Source organism: Pimephales promelas, chromosome 8 (assembly GCF_988280905.1).
Source record: "Pimephales promelas chromosome 8, fPimPro1.hap1.1, whole genome shotgun sequence".
Lineage (NCBI taxonomy): Eukaryota > Metazoa > Chordata > Actinopteri > Cypriniformes > Leuciscidae > Pimephales > Pimephales promelas.
In genome coordinates this window covers 12,441,776-12,461,011 of record NC_142776.1, presented here as the reverse complement: position 1 = coordinate 12,461,011, position 19,236 = coordinate 12,441,776, and the positions used below count along the sequence as shown (strand labels likewise).

General features: G+C 39.3%; 1 protein-coding gene across 1 annotated transcript; it reads left to right on the top strand.

Moving 5' to 3' along the window:
• The first annotated feature begins 4,109 nt into the window (after positions 1-4,109).
• LOC120466943 (delayed-rectifier potassium channel regulatory subunit KCNS2) lies at positions 4,110-18,388 on the top strand. Its single transcript, XM_039655654.2, has 3 exons — positions 4,110-4,378; positions 11,942-12,921; positions 16,076-18,388. Exons 2-3 carry the CDS (start codon positions 11,956-11,958, stop codon positions 16,556-16,558), a joined length of 1,449 nt encoding a protein of 482 aa, XP_039511588.1. The 5' UTR covers positions 4,110-4,378; positions 11,942-11,955; the 3' UTR covers positions 16,559-18,388.
• Positions 18,389-19,236: the final 848 nt, after the last annotated feature.

The following is a 19,236-nucleotide window of genomic DNA, read 5'->3' as shown; positions in this document are numbered from 1 at the left end:
TTTTGTTTGTTTTTTTGGTTACTGTGGGTCATGCAGTTCGGTGATATCTTTCTTTTACCCATTTACTTTACACACATCTCTGTAATTGGTGGTTAACCCATTAATGTGAATCATCATTAATCCCACAATGTTTAAAACAAGACATGTAGACCTCCTTTTAGACAATAATATTCACAAGACTAAAAGCCCTCCTGCATTCCCGTCTGACAGGAAAGGTCTGCATACAGTTCCTGAGGGGGTTTGAATTTCGGCACTCAGTAAGGGGAGATTCAATTAAGTCTCACATTCCCTTAATGGCCGGATTAGAGCATTGAAATGTGCACAGAGCCTACAAATCTTTGCTATATGCAGCTTCCAATGCTGGCCACCTGCTTCAGTAAAGAAAATCTCTGAGAACTTCTTTCTTAAAAGGAAAATACTTGCACTTTCAAATTTAAATTAGACTTTGCAAAAGTTATTCATTGTTATTGGAATTTTAGGAGTTAACTTTGAATTTCTCCAGTCCAATGATCGTGGTCCCTCAGTCAATGATACTGGTCGCTTCAGTTGACAGGGAATGGTAGAATTCAAGTGATAATGCACCGGGCACTACAAAGAATTATGCTGCGTTCCAGGAAGGTTTTTGAGCACGTAAATCACGACTTCAAACCACGACTTATGACTTTGTAGCATTCCAGGTCATTCACGCCAAACTACCTAGATGTAAACAAACCAGCATGGCGGACCTTACGGGGGCTCACGCGCATTTGTAATAATTTCTAACGCCAAAGGTGCTTACTCCTTGTTTATTTGTGGGAAACTGAGGAGGAAAAATAGTGCATGCGGCAAGATAAGCTGTTATACCTTTTATTTTACTTTATTTGTATATTTGGAAATGTATAATTTATCCTTGCACTCAATGGACTGAAAACTAGTTAACGTTATATTGTCCTAAAGTGTATTCTTTCTCACCGAGTACCGCCTGGAGAAACACTGCATCCGTAGGGCCTGTCATTGTAGTTTTGTATATGTTAGCGGGCTATGTGACGTCAGAACTCGTAACTGGGAGTACATCGTTCTAGTACGAGTTCACGGGTGGGAAGTCACGGGTTTGACTGCCGTTCCAGTGCACTTTCACGGGTATAAGTTTGGAAAAACACGAGTTACAGGTTGCCTGGAACGCGGCATTAGATACAGTTGGGATAGGCCTACAGTTAATCGGGAAGCTATTCTGAAACAGCAAAACAAATGGGTATATGAGGGCATACACAATCTTTGCCTACACAGCAAACACCAGATTACTCCCAGGGCTACACTGCCTAAAAGCATTGTGACCATATGCTTTGTCCATCAATGGTTCTACAATCTACTTAGGCTTATGGTTCTTTTGGGAAACGCAGCCTATGGTCAGGTTTAGGGTTACTTACAGTAGTGGGGTTTAGGAATAGGGAGCCTTAACAATGGGGGTAATTGATCTGAAAATCAGTTTAAAATGTTTGACTCAAGGAGAATGCTAGATTTTTCAAATTATAATAAATTTTTGATATTTGAGATATCAATATTTGATTGACCCATAATGAGTGACAGGCAAGTATAAACACTAATTTCTTAGAAAATGGAAGAAGTAAGATTGCATCCAGGCATATGCAAATACCTTTGAACATGTTGAGCATTAATCCAATAGCACACATATATCTGCAAGATGTCTGTTAAAGATCACTTCATCTGGAAAGCATCTGCTGCTTATCTGATAGACTGCAGCCCGATCTCATGAAAGTTCGTATCTATGGCACGAATGTCATTTCTCGTGGCATTTATATGCCAAAAACAGTTTTTGCGTGTATATGGCACGCAATTTTCGCGTACAAATGATACGCACTTTTTTGCGTATAATACGCACAAACTCCCCACCCCCCTCCCCCCTAAACCTAACCCAGGGTTTTTTAGTGCGTACCATATACACGAAAAAAACACTTTTGGCGTATAAATGCCACGAGAAATGACACTCGTGGTATAGATACGCATCTTCATGAGACTGTGTTGGTTTAACATACATTCTAAATCATTAACATCTTAAAGACATTTTCTAAATGTCTATTTGACATCTGAAAGGAAACATGTACTGTAGATGAGCAAACACTCTTCCAAATGTAAATACACATCAAATAGACGTCTCTGTGATGTGGTTGTGTTATCAGCATATTTCCTTAAAGTCGGCTTGAAACTGAAGTTGCGATATAGTATTTTCTTCCCTATTAAATGGCTTCTTGAACTAGAAACATTCTCAGGCAGAACTTGATTTTGTCCATGAGGAATTGATTGGATCATTGGATTGTTGTCATTTGCTATTGGTGCGATCTAGGACAGAATGGAACCTGGGGGTATTTGACAACCAGCTGAGCTTTTCCACCCACATCTTAACAACATCCTGGTTGTGGCTTGCAGACTAGGAAAATCAGACCCTTCCATTTAGTATACTAGTCCAAGCACTTGTAATTTCAAGGCTGGATACTGCAATGCTTTATTGGCGGGCCTTCCAACCAGCATGACTAAGCTTTTGCAGGTAAGAGTGTGGCAGCACATCTAGTCTACCTACTGTATGTCACATCAAATTTAAAGGGTAACTAAACACCAAAACAACTTTTTTTAGTTAATGATCTGTAAGAATGGAGCCTCATAAATGCTGTTCATTGATTCGAGTACATTTTTTGACAATTGAGTATAAAGTGTTTTGATTTTCAAATATATGGTGTAAAAACGTCTGAGTGCTGCCCTCTTCAGGTTAAACGGAAAGCTCCTGCAGTAGGGGTACTTGCTGACGTAGCGAACTCTCAGACGCGACTCTGTCACACCCTTGGTGCGAGCTCACCACGCCCTTGGCAGCCCCTGGTATTAAAAAAGCATCTGGTTCCGTCAAAACTACTGTAGCGAGTCAGGAGTTGGATTTATGAGTATTGAAAACGATCAGGATATCATATATTAGTTTAGTACAGTGATCAGGATAGTGACGGAATAGAGGTGGACATGGGCTTCTCCACACAGCTCCACACGCAGTGCCAAACACTGCTCGTCCTGCATGTACTCCTCCACCGCAGCGGCGTCTTGATGTGAGTGATCATGGATATTTTAATCACAATTTATGGTTAGGATAAAGTTAATCCTCTGGGGTCGACAAACGAGCCGGTGCATTTTGCTGGATTTTGACAGCAAAATACGGCAGAATATCAATTTTCACATAGCGGCAGAATATCAATATGAATACATGCCCACAGAGCGTGCGCTATTGAGATCAACTCGACGACAAAACTCATCAGATGCCGGTCGCGATGCGGGAGTTAAGACCGCAGTTTGAGCCAGCGGCTCGAATGGATTTGGCCCTGTGTCTACATACAATTCACCCTCATCCACTTCAGGTGAAGGTGAGGGAGAAAAGTCCTCGACTTCAAATGGCCGCTCTGTTGCAAAGGCAGTTACTTGCGTCACTCCAGTCTCGCTCTATTTTAGAGTCTGACAGCAGCTCTCACTCACAGCGGGTCTCAGGTGCACGCCCCCTGGCCCCGCTGGGGTCTGCCCATTTTTTCAGCATTTTTCAAATATTGCTAGTGGGTGGAGTCAGGCTCTTTAAAGTTTTAATTCTGTCATTACTTGCTCACTCAAATTCAATCTGTCCATAATACAAACCACTCAATTCATATGGATTAGTTTTAGGATCTCTTTATGAACCTTTTGAAGCGTCAAAATATCAGTTGTGTAGCTGTGGGGGACAGAAAGCTCTTAGATTTCATCAAAAAGATCTTCATTTGTGTTCCAGAGTTGAACAAAAGTCTTATGGATTTTAGAGGCAGGGGAAATTATTTTGTATGAGCAATATGATGAATTAAAAAATAGTGATGTGCATGGATAAGTATTTATTTATAATAACTGCAATATTCCATTAAAAACAAAAAATGTATATTTTGATTTCATGGTGACTTTAACAAACTTTTTCCCGCCAAGATTTTTTTAGACTGTTCTCTCAATAGGCTAGCTTCTTGACTGATTAACAGGATATGTAAATAGGCTACGTTCATTCAAGAATTCACGTTCCTATGAACTGCAGTGTCTGACTGCTAGGGTGTGTTTCAGCGCCTGACTGGATACATGCGCATCATTTCACATCGAAGAAGCAGCAGGAGCTGTGGGAAAATGAGCTAGTGTCGGTTGAGGAGCAATTTGTTGCGAACCGAAAAGGCAAACTGATATTAGAGGACTAGACTATTTATAAAATCTGAATATAGCTTACTAGCCTGTAGATCACTGGATTGATACTTTTTGGCATCTTGCACACGTGATCAGCGCGTAAACAAACGAATAATCACATGAAAAGAAAACAAGTGGAGAACAAACAGTAACATCTGTGGTAGGTTTCCTTTTTAATTATATAACCTATGCTGATATTTAGGAAGACTAAATTAATTAAAAGCAGATATAACACTTGCTTTAAATGTGATGTTTTTGGTTTCACTGTTCTATCAATACATATCAACAGCTTAAGATCGATGTGCATTACAAGGTTAAAGAGAAGCGCACAATGCCAGAAAGAACAAAATGAATGAAATCTGAACGATGTGTGTGTTTAAAGGCATAGCGATACACAGTTTCTTAAGAACAACTGTTAGCCTTTGATACGCTTACAATTTAATACAGTGCTTGCAAGCAAACGTAGCCTATAAGGCCAAATACTTTTTACTTTTGATATGGCTATAAAGGTTGTTGTGAGCGTGTGTACCGTGACGTCCTATTTGGGCGGTATAGCTAATTGTTTCATGGACGTAAGGTCAGAATTTACTTTTGAGGGTTCCTGAGTTTAACAGTCTTTTGAAAATATATAATTTATTTAAATAGGCTATCCTTAGTTAGACCACTGGCAGTTGCACTGTTCGGTAGGCTAATGTGTGTGTTTTAATGAGGGGGGCATCCCGAAATATTTTTATTTCAAAATACAACCTAAAACTTTTAGTCAACAAATCCAAAAACAAAACAAAAAAACAAACAAACGAACAAACAAACAAAAAAACAAAAAACACATTAACAAATATCTGTAGCTACACACACACACACACACACACATATATATTAAAATTTATGACCAAGGTATTTGTATTTTATTTAATTTACAAGTTATGACCATCAATTTGGCCGCCACAATCATCAAGACTTCTTAAAAAGCCTAAATGTTTCAGAATAAAGGATGACAGAACAAATAAAATGCACTAATGTGACATCCCGAGGCATAAGTTGATATTGATTTAATAATGTAAGCTATCATATTCATTTTTAGCCTCACTTGAATGGACTTTGGAATTTCATATTCATTATATTATCATCATAATTATTTATTATGAGTACCTTTGTATGTTGGCTATAATTTAGTCTTTAGGCTAAGTATTATTTTCTACTTCTGCGAATGCACTTTTTACAACATCAAATTTCATAAAGGAACAACAGAATGTTTGTTGATTGAGAAGCGTCAGGCTACTTCTGATGCCCACTTGATAACATTAAAAACACCCACGGTTTATTTATTTTTAATTAGAGTTAATTCTAGAAATCACTGTCTTCTATGCTAATTGTTAACTGTATCCCTGCTGAGACCTTTTTACATTTTTTTTTTCATATTTTACCTTTTTTTTGAGACACCCCCCTCCCCTCATACATCATTACACGGCTCTATTAAATGCTATTAAATTATCCTCATCTTATCCATGGGATTGTTAAGGCAGTCATTGTTAAGGCAGTAGTACCAGTAAATAACCAATAGGTGAAACTATGTAAACAGAGCAAATAAGTTTATCTTATTGCTCTGTTTACATTTAATCAACACATTTATTTAAGATTTTCTGCAAAATGCAATAGCTTACAACATTTATAAATGTTGTAATTTATAAGAAATTACAACACTATAGAACAAGAAGGCAAACATGACCCCTTCACATTCATCAAGACCATTTAGAAACTTGTCTAACAATAAATATAAGGATGGAGGATTTAAACTATGGAAAACTAAAGGTATTAGTATTATTAGTAAAGGTATTAAATACTTGGATATGGATGGAATACTTCTTACATTTCAAGAATTGTGTGATAAACACCAGATTCCCTCAAAACATTTTTTTTTTAAATATTCAGCTTAAAAGTTTTATGTCTTCCAGGTCTATAGATATTATGTACATTCACAAACTGTCATTAATAGAGGAAATAATTGGAAAAAGAAGTGAAAAGGACCAATTGTCAAAATATTATAATTTAATAATGTTTAACTCTAAAGAGTCTGCTGTAGACAAATTAAACGCATAGAGGAAAGACATTCAAGAAGAAATAGAGGAATTTGAATTGGACTGAAGCATGTTTAAAGGCACAAAACAAATCATAAACTGAGGGGGGAGTTTAGACTTTTTTTAATTACATTTATCTGCTAAAATGTATGCTCACTCATTGCATTTTCTCACTCATTGCATTTTTACAATGGGGTAATTTTGTTCTTAAGAATTTATGCAACACAGGGAAGCTTAATTTCAATCTTTGAATTAAATTGAAAAAAGTAGCACAAAAGTACAATAGAATAAAGATACCTATCTTTAGGTACTAAGAGAAAAGTTTTTGCTTAGGTCTGAAACCAGTAGGCCTATTCAGAAATAGTACTACAGAGACTGAATAAAGTAATCAACTGTAAAATAACACTGGGTAATGTTTTAGTCCTGAGAACTAAATTAAAATACAGGATATTAATCTTGATTCCTTAAAATGAAAGCTGTGTTTTGTTGTTTTGACAACCAAATTAATGACAGACCATGGCTGCTGTCACTGTAAGAGCTCATGCACAGATCCTGTAGCCACTAACATTATACGGCCACGTGCAATGAATGCTTATTTAAGACATAACCGACTGTGTTTAGTGGATACTCACCAAGACCGAAATTGACATAATTTTCCCATGTTTTTGACTGTTAAAGTGATATAATCCACGAAAAATAACTGTTGTTACCCACGAGCTTGTGAGGTGGTTTGTATGTGTGCATAAAAAAACAACTCTCAGACAGCACGCAAGTAGCCTACCGGACAGTTCAAGATCGTGTGAATGTTTAAACTGGTAAGACTTAAGACGTGCAAATGGTAAACTGTAGTTACTCATGATGCAATGCTGGCCCATGCAAATGACAATTCCGTCTATCCCGACTCCGAAACGCGAGTGTATTATCGCCGTCTGAACGAGATAGGACGACGGGAGTCTAGGAGATTGCAAACCTGGTATGCCATGTACTCTGAGGGGTCCACTGGAGGAGGAGGGGGCGTTCTATGGGCCAAGGTGAAAGGGGTGCTATGTAAGGCTTTAACAAGGAGACATGGATAGTGATGTGTCGTTCATGAGTGGTTTGTTTATTTTGAACGAATCTTTAATAAGACTCGGGACTACCAAGTTGTCTCAGAGAGTGATTCGTTCATTTTGTGTTAACCGCGCATGCGCATTGCGCAGCATATGGGTTCTGAATTTGTACTGGAAACAGATGATTAGTTCATCTCTTGAGTCTTCGGGTTCGGGCGGGTCCTAGTCTTTCGTTCTTCCTGTCAGTCCCATAGAGACTATGCTGGCAATACCGGAAAGAGAAATGATTAGTTCATCTCTTGAGTCTAGAGTTCAGGTTCGGCCGGATCCGAGTCTTTTGTTCTTTCTGTCATGGCAGTACCGGAAAGAGAAATGATTAGTTCATCTCTCAAGTCTTTGGGTTTGAGTCCTTCGTTCTTTTGTCACATGAATTGTCACCGTATTGAATAGCATACTCATAAACTTTTTACAAACAAGCATGTAGATAATGTATAATATAATAGTAGTTATTTATTTGTATAATATATAATAAAACACACCACAGATGCAAAATATTGAAAAGAGATGGCCAGGGACAATAATAAGATGGAACTTTTATTTTTCAGATAATGTTAATTACACATATTTTGTATATTAATTCCTAAATATAAAACAATATACATTCAGATGCAGTCATTAATACGTATCTCACTGTTGTATTTGATGCGAGATACCAGCGGTCACGTCACGTACGAAGGACTCAAATCCGAAGACTTGAATAAAATGAACTAATCATTTCTTTTTCCGGTACTGATAGCATAGTCTCTATGGCACTGAGAGGAAGAACAAAAGACTCGGACCCGGCCGAACTTGAACTCGAGAGATGAATTAATCATTACTCTTTCCGGTCCTGCTGTATCACACATGGCATGGCCCAGCAGACAGATCAGAGTCAGACACTGACGATACCCCTGTTGTAAAGCCTCCTCCACATACTCCTCCATGGCCTTATGTTCTGGAATGGACAAGGGATAAATTTTCCCCCGCAGTAGGGCAGCCCCAGGTAGTAACTCCATGGCGCAATCCCAAGGTCGATGAGGCGGAAGTGTGGTGGCCACCTGTTTACTGAACACGTCCTGAAACTCCCGGTATTCAGATGGAATGCTCGGAACAGAATCAGTGACTGGACTTTCAACAGAAGTGGATCCCAGGCAACACTGGATTAGTGGGCTTAGACGGTCTCCTCTTAACTGACAGAATCTTTACAGTATTCGATAGTGTTGTAGTACTCGAGACCGGTCTTGGCCACAACGCGTGCCTTTCTGCCTGCCTCAACTCTGGTTTGCCTGGTTTGTCTCAGCCTTGCCTTCTATGTTCTGTTTGCCACTGTTGGACCCTGCCTGTTTTGATTATTCTAAAAAATGCTGCAAATGGATCCTCCACAAAGTAACAAGGCAAACATGAGGGCTTAAATATAGACTAATGATAAGACACAGGAACTCATGTTTACAATGAAACAATGAACCAATGACAACATAACATGGGGAACACATAGCAGGATCACATGACTAACACAGGGAATCACATGACAACACATGAAACATGACTGACATGAAACATGAACCAAAAAAAGACGTGACATATCCCTCGGCTCCTGACGCCCAACATAAAACCAAATACAAGACATCAAAAGTTCAGGAGGGTGGTTGAGCGGGGGTAGTCTTGGGGGAGAGATGGAGGGACAGGTCCATGCAGGGGAATATGGAATTGGAAAATGGACATGGAAAATGGCATGGAAATGGCAGGACATGGAAAATGGCATGGTGGGCCTGTGTTGTGGGCGGACCTGTGCAGTGAAAAGTGGGTGGACCTCAACTGGCGAAAGAGTAACTCAAACCTGTGGTGGTTAAAGGTAGCAATCGCTCTAGATCCTAGGTTCAAGGATCTTAAGTTATTGCCCAGAAGAGAGAGGAGAGAGGTGTGGCAAAACCAGCACCACAGACCTCTGGAGAAGAAGTGGAGCCAGAACTACCAAAGAAGACGACAACGACAGCCAATGCACCACTTGCACAGTTCCGCAAGCCACACCCACTAATCTGGAACTGCTCGCACATCAGAGAAATCATTCTTTCGTCAACAAGGCTAACATTAGCTGCCACCAGAGTTTGTAATTAATTTCACGCAAAATTTCAAGTTAGTTGGCTGTGGCGAGCAGGACAATGGACGTGAGAGCGGCGCGAGGCCGGTGGCATGAGTGATAATGAAAGACAAGACGTACCGACCGGTCTCGTATCTCTCACAGAGGAGCAGGAACATAAACGGCAGATCGAGAGAGAAACCGGCCTGATTTTATGTTGTGTGTGGACATCAGTTGTCAATGAGGGACTGTTGGCTTATACTTTCCTTTTGTATTTGTTAATTTTACTATTAAAATGTTTAAAAGTTCGCCGATTCCTGCCTCCTCCTTCCCACAACAACAAACCCTTTTAACGTTATATTGGCAAACTCATTAGTGAATTACTCCTTGTTTGTATTTCTTTCTAAATATGGTGTATTACTGCATAATACCTGTTCAGTCAGGCGAAACTATGATCACATCACAACACAAACGTCCGTGTGCTTGTCTGATTCAGAGATTTCGTCATGGAGAAATTGCCATTGCTGAAATTCTCGGCAGCAGATGGACACTTGCTGTGTCCGTATTGTAGGCTGTAGCACGCAGCGAGAGCACAAGCAAAGCAAGCTGCCTCAGCTCGACCCAGTCCGGGCCCTCCATCAGCCTCAGCTGATCTTCACTATACTGCGGCTCGTAAAGATAGCCACGAACATCGGATTCGAGCAGCAGACTTTCAAAATCCTCTTCTTCCATATCATGTTTAGTTTCTTCTTTCATTGTCATAATTCCTATCTCCACAGCGCTTGTTAGTTTAGCTTCCAAAAACAAGATGGCGGATATTGATTTCAGTTTCTGCAAATGAAGTCCCACCCACTGATCTATTCTGTAATTGGCCTGTAGCGTGAGTGGGTCCCACACCCTTGAATAATGAGGAGCTAATGGTGCGTTCTATTATTCATCCGTCTCGGAGATCCGAATCGGACGACAGACGTTGCCTAGCAACACGCCCCCTTTCCTCGGATTTCTCCTCTCGGACGTCGGACAACCGTGAGGACACCGAGAGAGAATTCCGTTTCGGAATTCAAGATGGCTGCGCCCTGTGACTTGTAAGAATGAATTGTTTTCATTGTTTTTGAACCGCTTTGGTATTTTAAATGACGGTTATAATCACTCGTATTACTGCGTCCCCTGTAGGTATGGGAATCGGTTGTTGTGAGTGCAATTACTGACGTTGCTAGCGTTGCTAACAGAAGATTAACATGAAAAACATTAATAAAGTGAACATTTTCAAGTTCAAATGGCTGCGTTTTAATAAGGTGTAGTCATAATATTTTTTCGTTTTAATGTAAGTGCCTGCTACTCGGCCAGCGCTACCATTATAACAGCTTTCCGGGTGGCGTCCATTTTTTTCTCCGACTCAGACGCGTTAAACAAATAGAACGCTTGAAGTCGGTTCGTTGGCTATAATAGAACGCACCATTAGTTTATAGTCTCTGTCATTTCAATGAAATGTGACTTCCTGCTTATTATGGCGCAAAATGACAATTTTTACATCATAATAAGCAGGAAGTAAAACACTTAAATCCTAATTTCTTCCATCTCAGGGGAAAATAAGGGAATAAACCATGACCATTCAAAAATGACTGGGTTTCTTTCTAAAGATACAAAGCTTAATGCAAATGGCTGAAGTGTCCCTTTAATCAAGAATGCAGAGACTGTTCACTCTGACTCTTCACAGGCATTATGACATTCCATATATAAAATAGGCCCACTTACATTCTTGCATCCACTTGCATTCATTTGAGTTGATGTTATTTTTCTACAGTTAAGATATTTGTGAATTTGTAGCAGACAGTTCAGTTCAGTTCAGTAATACTTTATTAATCCCCAAGGGGAAATTCTTTAACATTACTTTGTAACAGTTGTTGGTTTATGCTAAATATGTCTGCAGTTCATATGGATGCCTCAACAAATTAAGAGATTGTTATTGAACACTTGTTAAATGTTAATGATTGAGGTAATACAGCTGAAGAATCTGTTTCCTTAAAGCAGTTTGTCGTGCATTTATTTATTTCAACACTGCAGGTTAAGTAAATCCCAATATTTTAAATTTGCGATTAATCTGCGATTAAAGCCCCTGACTGTGATTAACTTGCGATCAACTTTCATTCGATTGACAGCACCAATAAAAACATTTAAATAATATAAATTATTTTTAAATAAAAAAGGATGAAAAATAAAATATATAGAGTTACAAAAATTGAAAGTTAAGAATTGTTATTCAAAGAATAAGTTGAGAACTGCATCACACATCACAGGATTTTCTTTGTGGAGCCAAACAGTATGCAAATAACACGAGAACAACACCTCTCAACCTCAGGAAGTGAAAAACAAAACAAAACATTAATTTCATGAATTATTTTTGACACGTAAAATGATTCACCAAAATAAACCTGTTATTTTTTCCAGCCATACTAAAACAAATGTACTCTTTTCCATTACAGTGTGTAGGTAGACCATGTTGAAGGAAAGACATCCTTGGTGGATTTTGGATCCTAAGGACAACCTTTTACACATCAATGTAGGTGGGTTGAGGCACACTCTATGCTCAAGCATTCTGAAGAAGTTTCCGGACACACGTCTTGGTCAACTCTTGTCTTGTGACTCAGAGGATGACATTCTACAGCTTTGTGATGACTTTGATGTTCAACAGAAAGAGTTTTACTTTGACCGTAACCCTGGTCTCTTCCCTTATGTCCTGCACTTCTATCAGACTGGCAAGCTGCATATTATGGATGAGCTGTGCATTTTCTCCTTCTCTCAGGAAATAGAATACTGGGGAATCAGTGATTTTTTTCTGGACAGCTGCTGTAGTTACCGTTACCTTGATCGTAAACTGAAGAGACATCGTACATCCTGGGATGAAGAGAGTGATGTTAGCAGTGTGGATACATCAGTTGATGAGATTTCTGATCTGAACAAAGATATTGAACACTTCCATGAAATACGTTTTGGAAACATTCGGAAATGTCTGTGGCTAACATTGGAAAATCCAGGTTATTCAATCCCAAGCAAAGTTTTCAGCTTGCTTTCCATTTGTGTGGTTTTAATTTCAATTACCACCATGTGTATCAATAGCATTCCAGAATACCAAAAATTTGATGAAAGTGGTAATCCAACTGAAGACCCAACAAGGCATATATTAGAAGTGTTCTGCATTTGCTGGTTTACCTTTGAGGTAGTAACTCGCATGCTTCTTGCTCCAAACCATCGCAAATTCTTCTTGCTACCACTAAACGTGATTGATATCATCTCAGTGATGCCAATATACATCACAATCTTTTTTGATCTGGTCATTGGGAGTGAGTCAGAGCTGGGCAACTTGGGAAAACTGGTCCAGGTGTTGCGGCTGATGAGAATCTTCAGGGTGCTAAAGTTGGCTAGGCATTCAACGGGCTTAAGGTCACTAGGTGCTACTCTACGGGTGAGATTACACTGCTATTGTGCAAGTGTATTTACAATCTGCATATTGTAGTGCAGAGGTCTTCAACCCTGCTCTTGGGGACCCACTGCCCTTTAGGGTTTAGCTCTAACTCTTAATAGCTCTAACAGAAGCACCTAATCAAGCTCTCCAGGATCGCTTGAAATATACAGTGAGGTGTGCTGAAGCAGGTTGGAAATAAACTTTGTCCCCAGGATTTTGGTTGAAGACCTCTGTTGTAGTGGTGTTTAATCCTGGACCTGGAGGGAGATTCAAGCCAGTCTACATTTTGTATGTATCTCTTATCTGAAAAAATCACCATGGTTCCCTATTAGCTTATAATCCACCATAAATAGTATCTGTCACTGTGCAATGTGCATCCTAAAAAGTATGCAAGATTACAATAAGCATGTCCCAAAGCATGGTCGATTACTATGGTTCCCAAACCTTTTAGAGTTGTGTACCCCCTGAGGCATTTACCATACATGCTTACCCCCTCACTTCCACTTAGACTGCAGTCACACCTTTTCCATTTATTATTCAAATTATATTTCACCTGCAACAACATTGTGAACTTTGAAAGAAGAATTGTATTTTAGACGTTAAATGAGACAAGCCAGTTTATGGTGACATGATGCTTGTGACGTTATGTGACAAATATGAGATTATCCGCTTCCGGGTTTCATGGGCGGGATTTGTCAACTTTGTGCATGTCCACTTCCGACGCAGTTCAACAATGCCTGAGACGAGTGCTATTTATGTCACTGCTCTGTTCCACTTTGTAAATCTAACCAACAACACCAACCCTACTTAAGTTTTCATGGATTCCCGACTGAATTGAGTATAAGGAAGAAGTGGATAAAACTTTAAAATAAAACGAGGTAGCACGTTTGTTTGCAGCCGGCACTTTAGTGAATCAGACTAATTTACCAGGGATGACGTATAAATAAACTTAGTGTAGTCCTTCATCAGTTCGCCAGCGAGATCGGTGATTCAACGGAAGTGGCAGTGCACAAAGATCACAGGATCCGGAAGTACTACGTATCAGCGTGATAATCCCCTATTGGCATATAATGTCACAAGACACAATTTTCTTACATGGTAGTATGTCTCAAAACGTTTCTGCTACACAAAGGTATGTACTTTTTCCTCAAAAAAGAGTAAATACTTTTAGTGCAAAGTACACTCTAAAAAATGCTGGGTTGTTTTAACCCAACTTTGGGTCAAATATGGACTAACCCAGCCGTTGGGTTAAATTTTTACATTACATTTTTAACCCAACATTTCGGGTTTGTCCATATTTGACCCAAAATTGGGTTAAAACAACCCAGCATTTTTTAGAGTGTATGTGTAGGTGAATTCGAATGCAGTATCTGTTCAGTTTATGGACCTCTCTCTTAAAGGAGCATTTCACCCATTGCAACATTAATCTTTATTGAAAGTGGATCATATATGTAGTCGAAATGTAAAATCATTTTTTAATTTGGTGCCCTCTTGACTGAGAAAAGACAGAAAATAACCAAGGGGCGCCTTTGTGTTAAAAAACTACAGTTCCCAGAATTCCCCAACATTGCACAGCTCCGCAAGACACACCCACTAACCCACCCACCGGAACAGCGCAAACAGAGACGCAAACACACTCTTCCGTCTACAACGCAAACATTAGCTGTTACCAGAGTAAGAGTTTAAAATTCATTTCAAACAAAATGTCTAGTTAGTTGGCTGTGGCGAGCAGGACAATCGAGGGCGAGGGATGTAAGAGGACGGCGCGTGAGTGATAATGAAAGACACCTGTAACGGCGCGCGCCGGTGCGTCTCTCACGAATAGAAGGAGCGAATGCATAAAATGGGGAGCGACGACGGCAGATCGAGAGAGAAACAGGCCTGATTTTATGTTTTGTTTCTGTTGTGTGTAACGCTGGCTTACTTTCGTTTTGTATTTGTTCATTTTACTATTAAAATGTTTAAATGTTCGCCGGTTCATGCCTCTTTTTTCCCACAACATTAAACCCCGTTCACGTTACATTTGTAAACACATTAACGTTAGTGAATTACTCCGCGTTTGTATTTATTTCTGTATGGTGAATTACTGCATGATACGTACCTGGATGTTCTGAAGGCGAAACTATCACAACACATACGTCCGTGTGCTCGTCTGATTCAGAGATTTCCTCCAGGAGAAATTACCATCGTTGAAATTCTCTGCAGCAGACGGACTCTGTGTCCGTAGGCCGTGACACGCAGCGAGAGTACAAGCAACAGCAGGCCGCCGAGCTCGATCCAGTCCCGGCGTCTCGACCGACAGCCAGGCGTCTCCTGCTCCTCCATCAGCCTCAGCTGCTCTAAACTACAGTATAATGCAGCTCGTAAAGATAGCCACGAACATCCGATTCGAGCAGCAGACTTTCAAAACCCTCTTCTTCCATATCATGTTTAGTTTCTTCCATTATCATAACTTCATATCTCCACAGGGCTTGTTAGCTTAGCTTCCAAACAAGATGGCGGATCTTGATTTCAGTTTCTGCAAGTGAAGTCCCACCCACTGATCTGTAATAGGCCTGTGGGTGAGTGGGTGCCACACCCTTGAATAATAATGAGCTAATCATTGTAGTCTGTTGACATTTCATTGAAATGTGACTTCCTGCTTATCGTGACGCAAAATGACGATTTTTACGTCACGATAAGCAGGAAATAAAACACTTAAATCCTTATTTCTCCCATCTCGGGGGAAAATAAGGGAATAAACCATGACCATTCAAAAATATAACTGGGTTTCTAAAGATACAAAGCTTAATGCAAATGGGTGAAGTGACCCTTTAATGAGCTGAAAATATGAATCAGGTGTGTTACATAAAGGGAGACATAAAAACTGTGCCGTGCTGTGGGTCTCCAGGATCAGAATTGAAAACCACTGGCATTTTATATAGTACTGACTGTAATTGTTTTGATTATGTCATATATTTAACACAATTTTTCCATGATACCATACCCTAAAAAAATTCCCCCTACTTTATAATTCTATCACCTTTTTAAAATTTTTTATTAATTTTGAACATTAAGAATACTCCATTTTGCCAACTCAGTATATAAGTGCTTTAAAGCTTTTTCTACCTACATGTCACATGTAAAAATGTCATGTCTTTGTTTCTTTGTGTAGCACAGCTACAGAGAGGTTGGAATCTTATTACTGTACCTGGCAGTGGGTGTATCGGTGTTTTCCGGAATTGCTTACACTGCAGAATATGAGGAAGATGTTGGTTTGGACACAATTCCAGCTTGCTGGTGGTGGGGGACAGTTAGTATGACAACAGTGGGATATGGAGATGTGGTTCCAGTGACAGTGGCTGGAAAGCTGGCAGCATCTGGCTGCATCCTGAGCGGCACATTAGTTGTGTCACTACCCATCACCATAATTTTCAACAAGTTTTCACATTTTTACCGCAAACAAAAAGCTCTTGAAGCATCAGTGAGAAACAGCAACAGCAAGAAACTTATAAGACAACAGAGAAACAGTAGAGACACTGAAATACATGTGCATAGCCACTGTTGGGAGGATGGAGAAAAGGATGAAGATGTGTCTTATGAGGGAGGAGTTGTCAACTACTGCTACGAAGACCATCCACTGACATACACAGTCTGATGTGTCGACTATGCAAGAAAAGTGATAAAAGTCAAAGTTGTTAAAGTTATACCAATATTAAACATCATATACTGACTTAAAATACAGAGTGGGTGAAAAATTAAAGGAAAATCTGGTGATCCAGTGGCTCTGACATGCCTATATTTGGGTCCACCTGTCCCCTTTGGTCATAGCAAATAAATACAAAGGGTTTTTCTCAATCGCAGTGCTAGATTAGAGTCATTCTCAGCATTAAATGTTGGAATGAGACAGACTAGTAAAGGCCTGGGTATACTTCATTTTCCGCACTCCGTCCTTTGCACAGTTGAGTATGCAAGCCTTTCAATACTCCTTTGGCCATGAGCATGGAAAGACATGTTCAGCGCATGTGCACGATCAAGTGGGTTCTGTTTTCAAGTGCTCAAGTCACTTGCATATGTTGTACACGCTCCGTCCACAATCCAAAGAATTGGGCTGCACATGGATGTCTGTGGGGCGGACCCTGCTGATGATGCAAATTACATCACATGGACTGTGCCATAAATGTTTCTGTCCCTCCATTCAAAGCATGAGAATGCTATTAAAGTTAATCTGGGTAAAATATTTACACTAAAACTCTTTATATCATCCGACTTTATGTTAATGCGATACACTGAATAAAAACGGTCCGTGTATCTTTTGGTCATTTGATTTCCTGTTTGGAATGGAATAACGAGAAATGAAAACCAGCTGGTTTATTCGTTTTTTTGTTTAGTTTAAAAAACGAAAAATTTGATTTTGGCTCCATTTTTTTCATTTTTTGTTTGTGTTTTACAACTCGGTTTATGGTTTTGATATTTCATTTGCACACGTAGGCGGCACTAAAAACGCCCCTTTCATCTAATTGGTCAAACCGTTCCGCCTTCAGTACGAGCTTTTCTTTCTGTCAGGCAGAATAAGAGTCATGAGTGCAGCACTGACAAATGCCCTTTAAAGAGCCCCTATCATGGATTTTTGAAAATGACTGTTCATATGGTGTGAAATATAGCTCTAAGGGAAACATCCTGCAAAGATTTATATCTGAAAGTGCACCGTATATAAAGTTATTGTCTTTCAAAAGTGAGAGTCGACTCTGAGTCTATGAAATGAATTGTTTTTGAAACGAGTCATTAGCTGGTTCGTAGTGACGTAGATACATACTGGCCGCGCCCAGTTGCTGCGCGTGCAGGCGGAAGTGTAAACTTGAAGTCTACACATTCAAATACTTCATCATAGCATCATGTCGAGAAGACGCTGTGTTCTACAATGCAAAGATAGTTCAGTCACTTTGTTTTCTTTTATACATGGTAGTATGTCTCCGTCCGTCCATCCATCCACCCATCTGTATGTATCTTAAATAACAGTTAGTCTGCTATATTTCACAAAGGAAGCCCATTTGTGCGTTACACAAGAAGGATATTCTGAATATTAGCTTACTGTCAAATTACAGTAGCTGTCTTAAAAATCCGGATTGATCCTTGCACGGTCCTTCCAGACCCCTGCTGGTGCTATTTGTATTGGAATTGTGTAATCACAGATTATGAACAGGTGTTGTACACAACAAGGATATATTCCCATTGGGTTGTTGGGTTTTCATGTTTTATTGGAACTTTAGACATAATGATTTTTACACTGTACAAATTGTGTTATCACTAACTTTAATGTAATTGTTATGGGAAGGTCATCTACGGACATCTAATGTTACGGATATATTTTATCATGGAATATCATATTTTTAAATGAAATATCAAATCCATAAACCGATTTGTAAACCACAAACTAAAAATTAAAAATTGAGTCAAAATCTAATTTATCTTTTTTTAAACTAAACAAAAAAAAAAAACGAATGAACCAGCTGGTTTTCATTTCTCGTTATTCCATTCCAAACAGGAAATCAAATGACCAAAAGATACATGGACCAAAAACGGTCTGGAAAACCATTTAGCATGATGCGAATAATTTACAACAAATCAAAAGAACACATATGCTCTGAAATGTTGTTTTGGTCTTGCATTTCTTAATGAAACTGGAGTAGCTCAGTAGCTTAGGAATGTGTGCAAAGGATTTTCATGTCACATTTATTTAAAGTCATTATTCAGCTCAGTTTAGTTCAATGCTGATTTAATTCAGTTCCATAACTGTGTAAGCTGTAAAATTGATCAATTATGAAACAAAAAATAAACAATAAATTTCCTTTTAAACCCCGTCATATGAAGCCAAAGGTTACTGGGGAAAGGAACTGAAACACCATCCCCAAAACACCAAAATCTTGTGAGAAGTTCGGCCAGGGGGCGAGTTCTCCATTGGCCTAAATGAACGAACATGCGAACATGGTGTAATTTATGATTCTAGGCTGTTTCACAAGTCAGACTTTGTGGACCAATATGTAAAACGTTGCATCCAACTAACTTCACATGAAGTTTGGAATAGGCCAATAAACGTAATTATGCGAGATAATAGTAGAGTTGTAGTCTGTCCATCAAATTTAAAAATGAAGTTAGAGCTGCTGTTTAGCCGGCAGTAGACAATTTGACTTATCCATGACCATTTGCACAATTATCTTTCTAGTTGTTTAAGACTGTGTTACGGTCACAGTCTTAAACAACTAGAAAGGACAGAAATGCGATACGATCTTGCTTGAGTACTGAGGAGCAAAACCATTTTGGGCTTTATGAGTAATT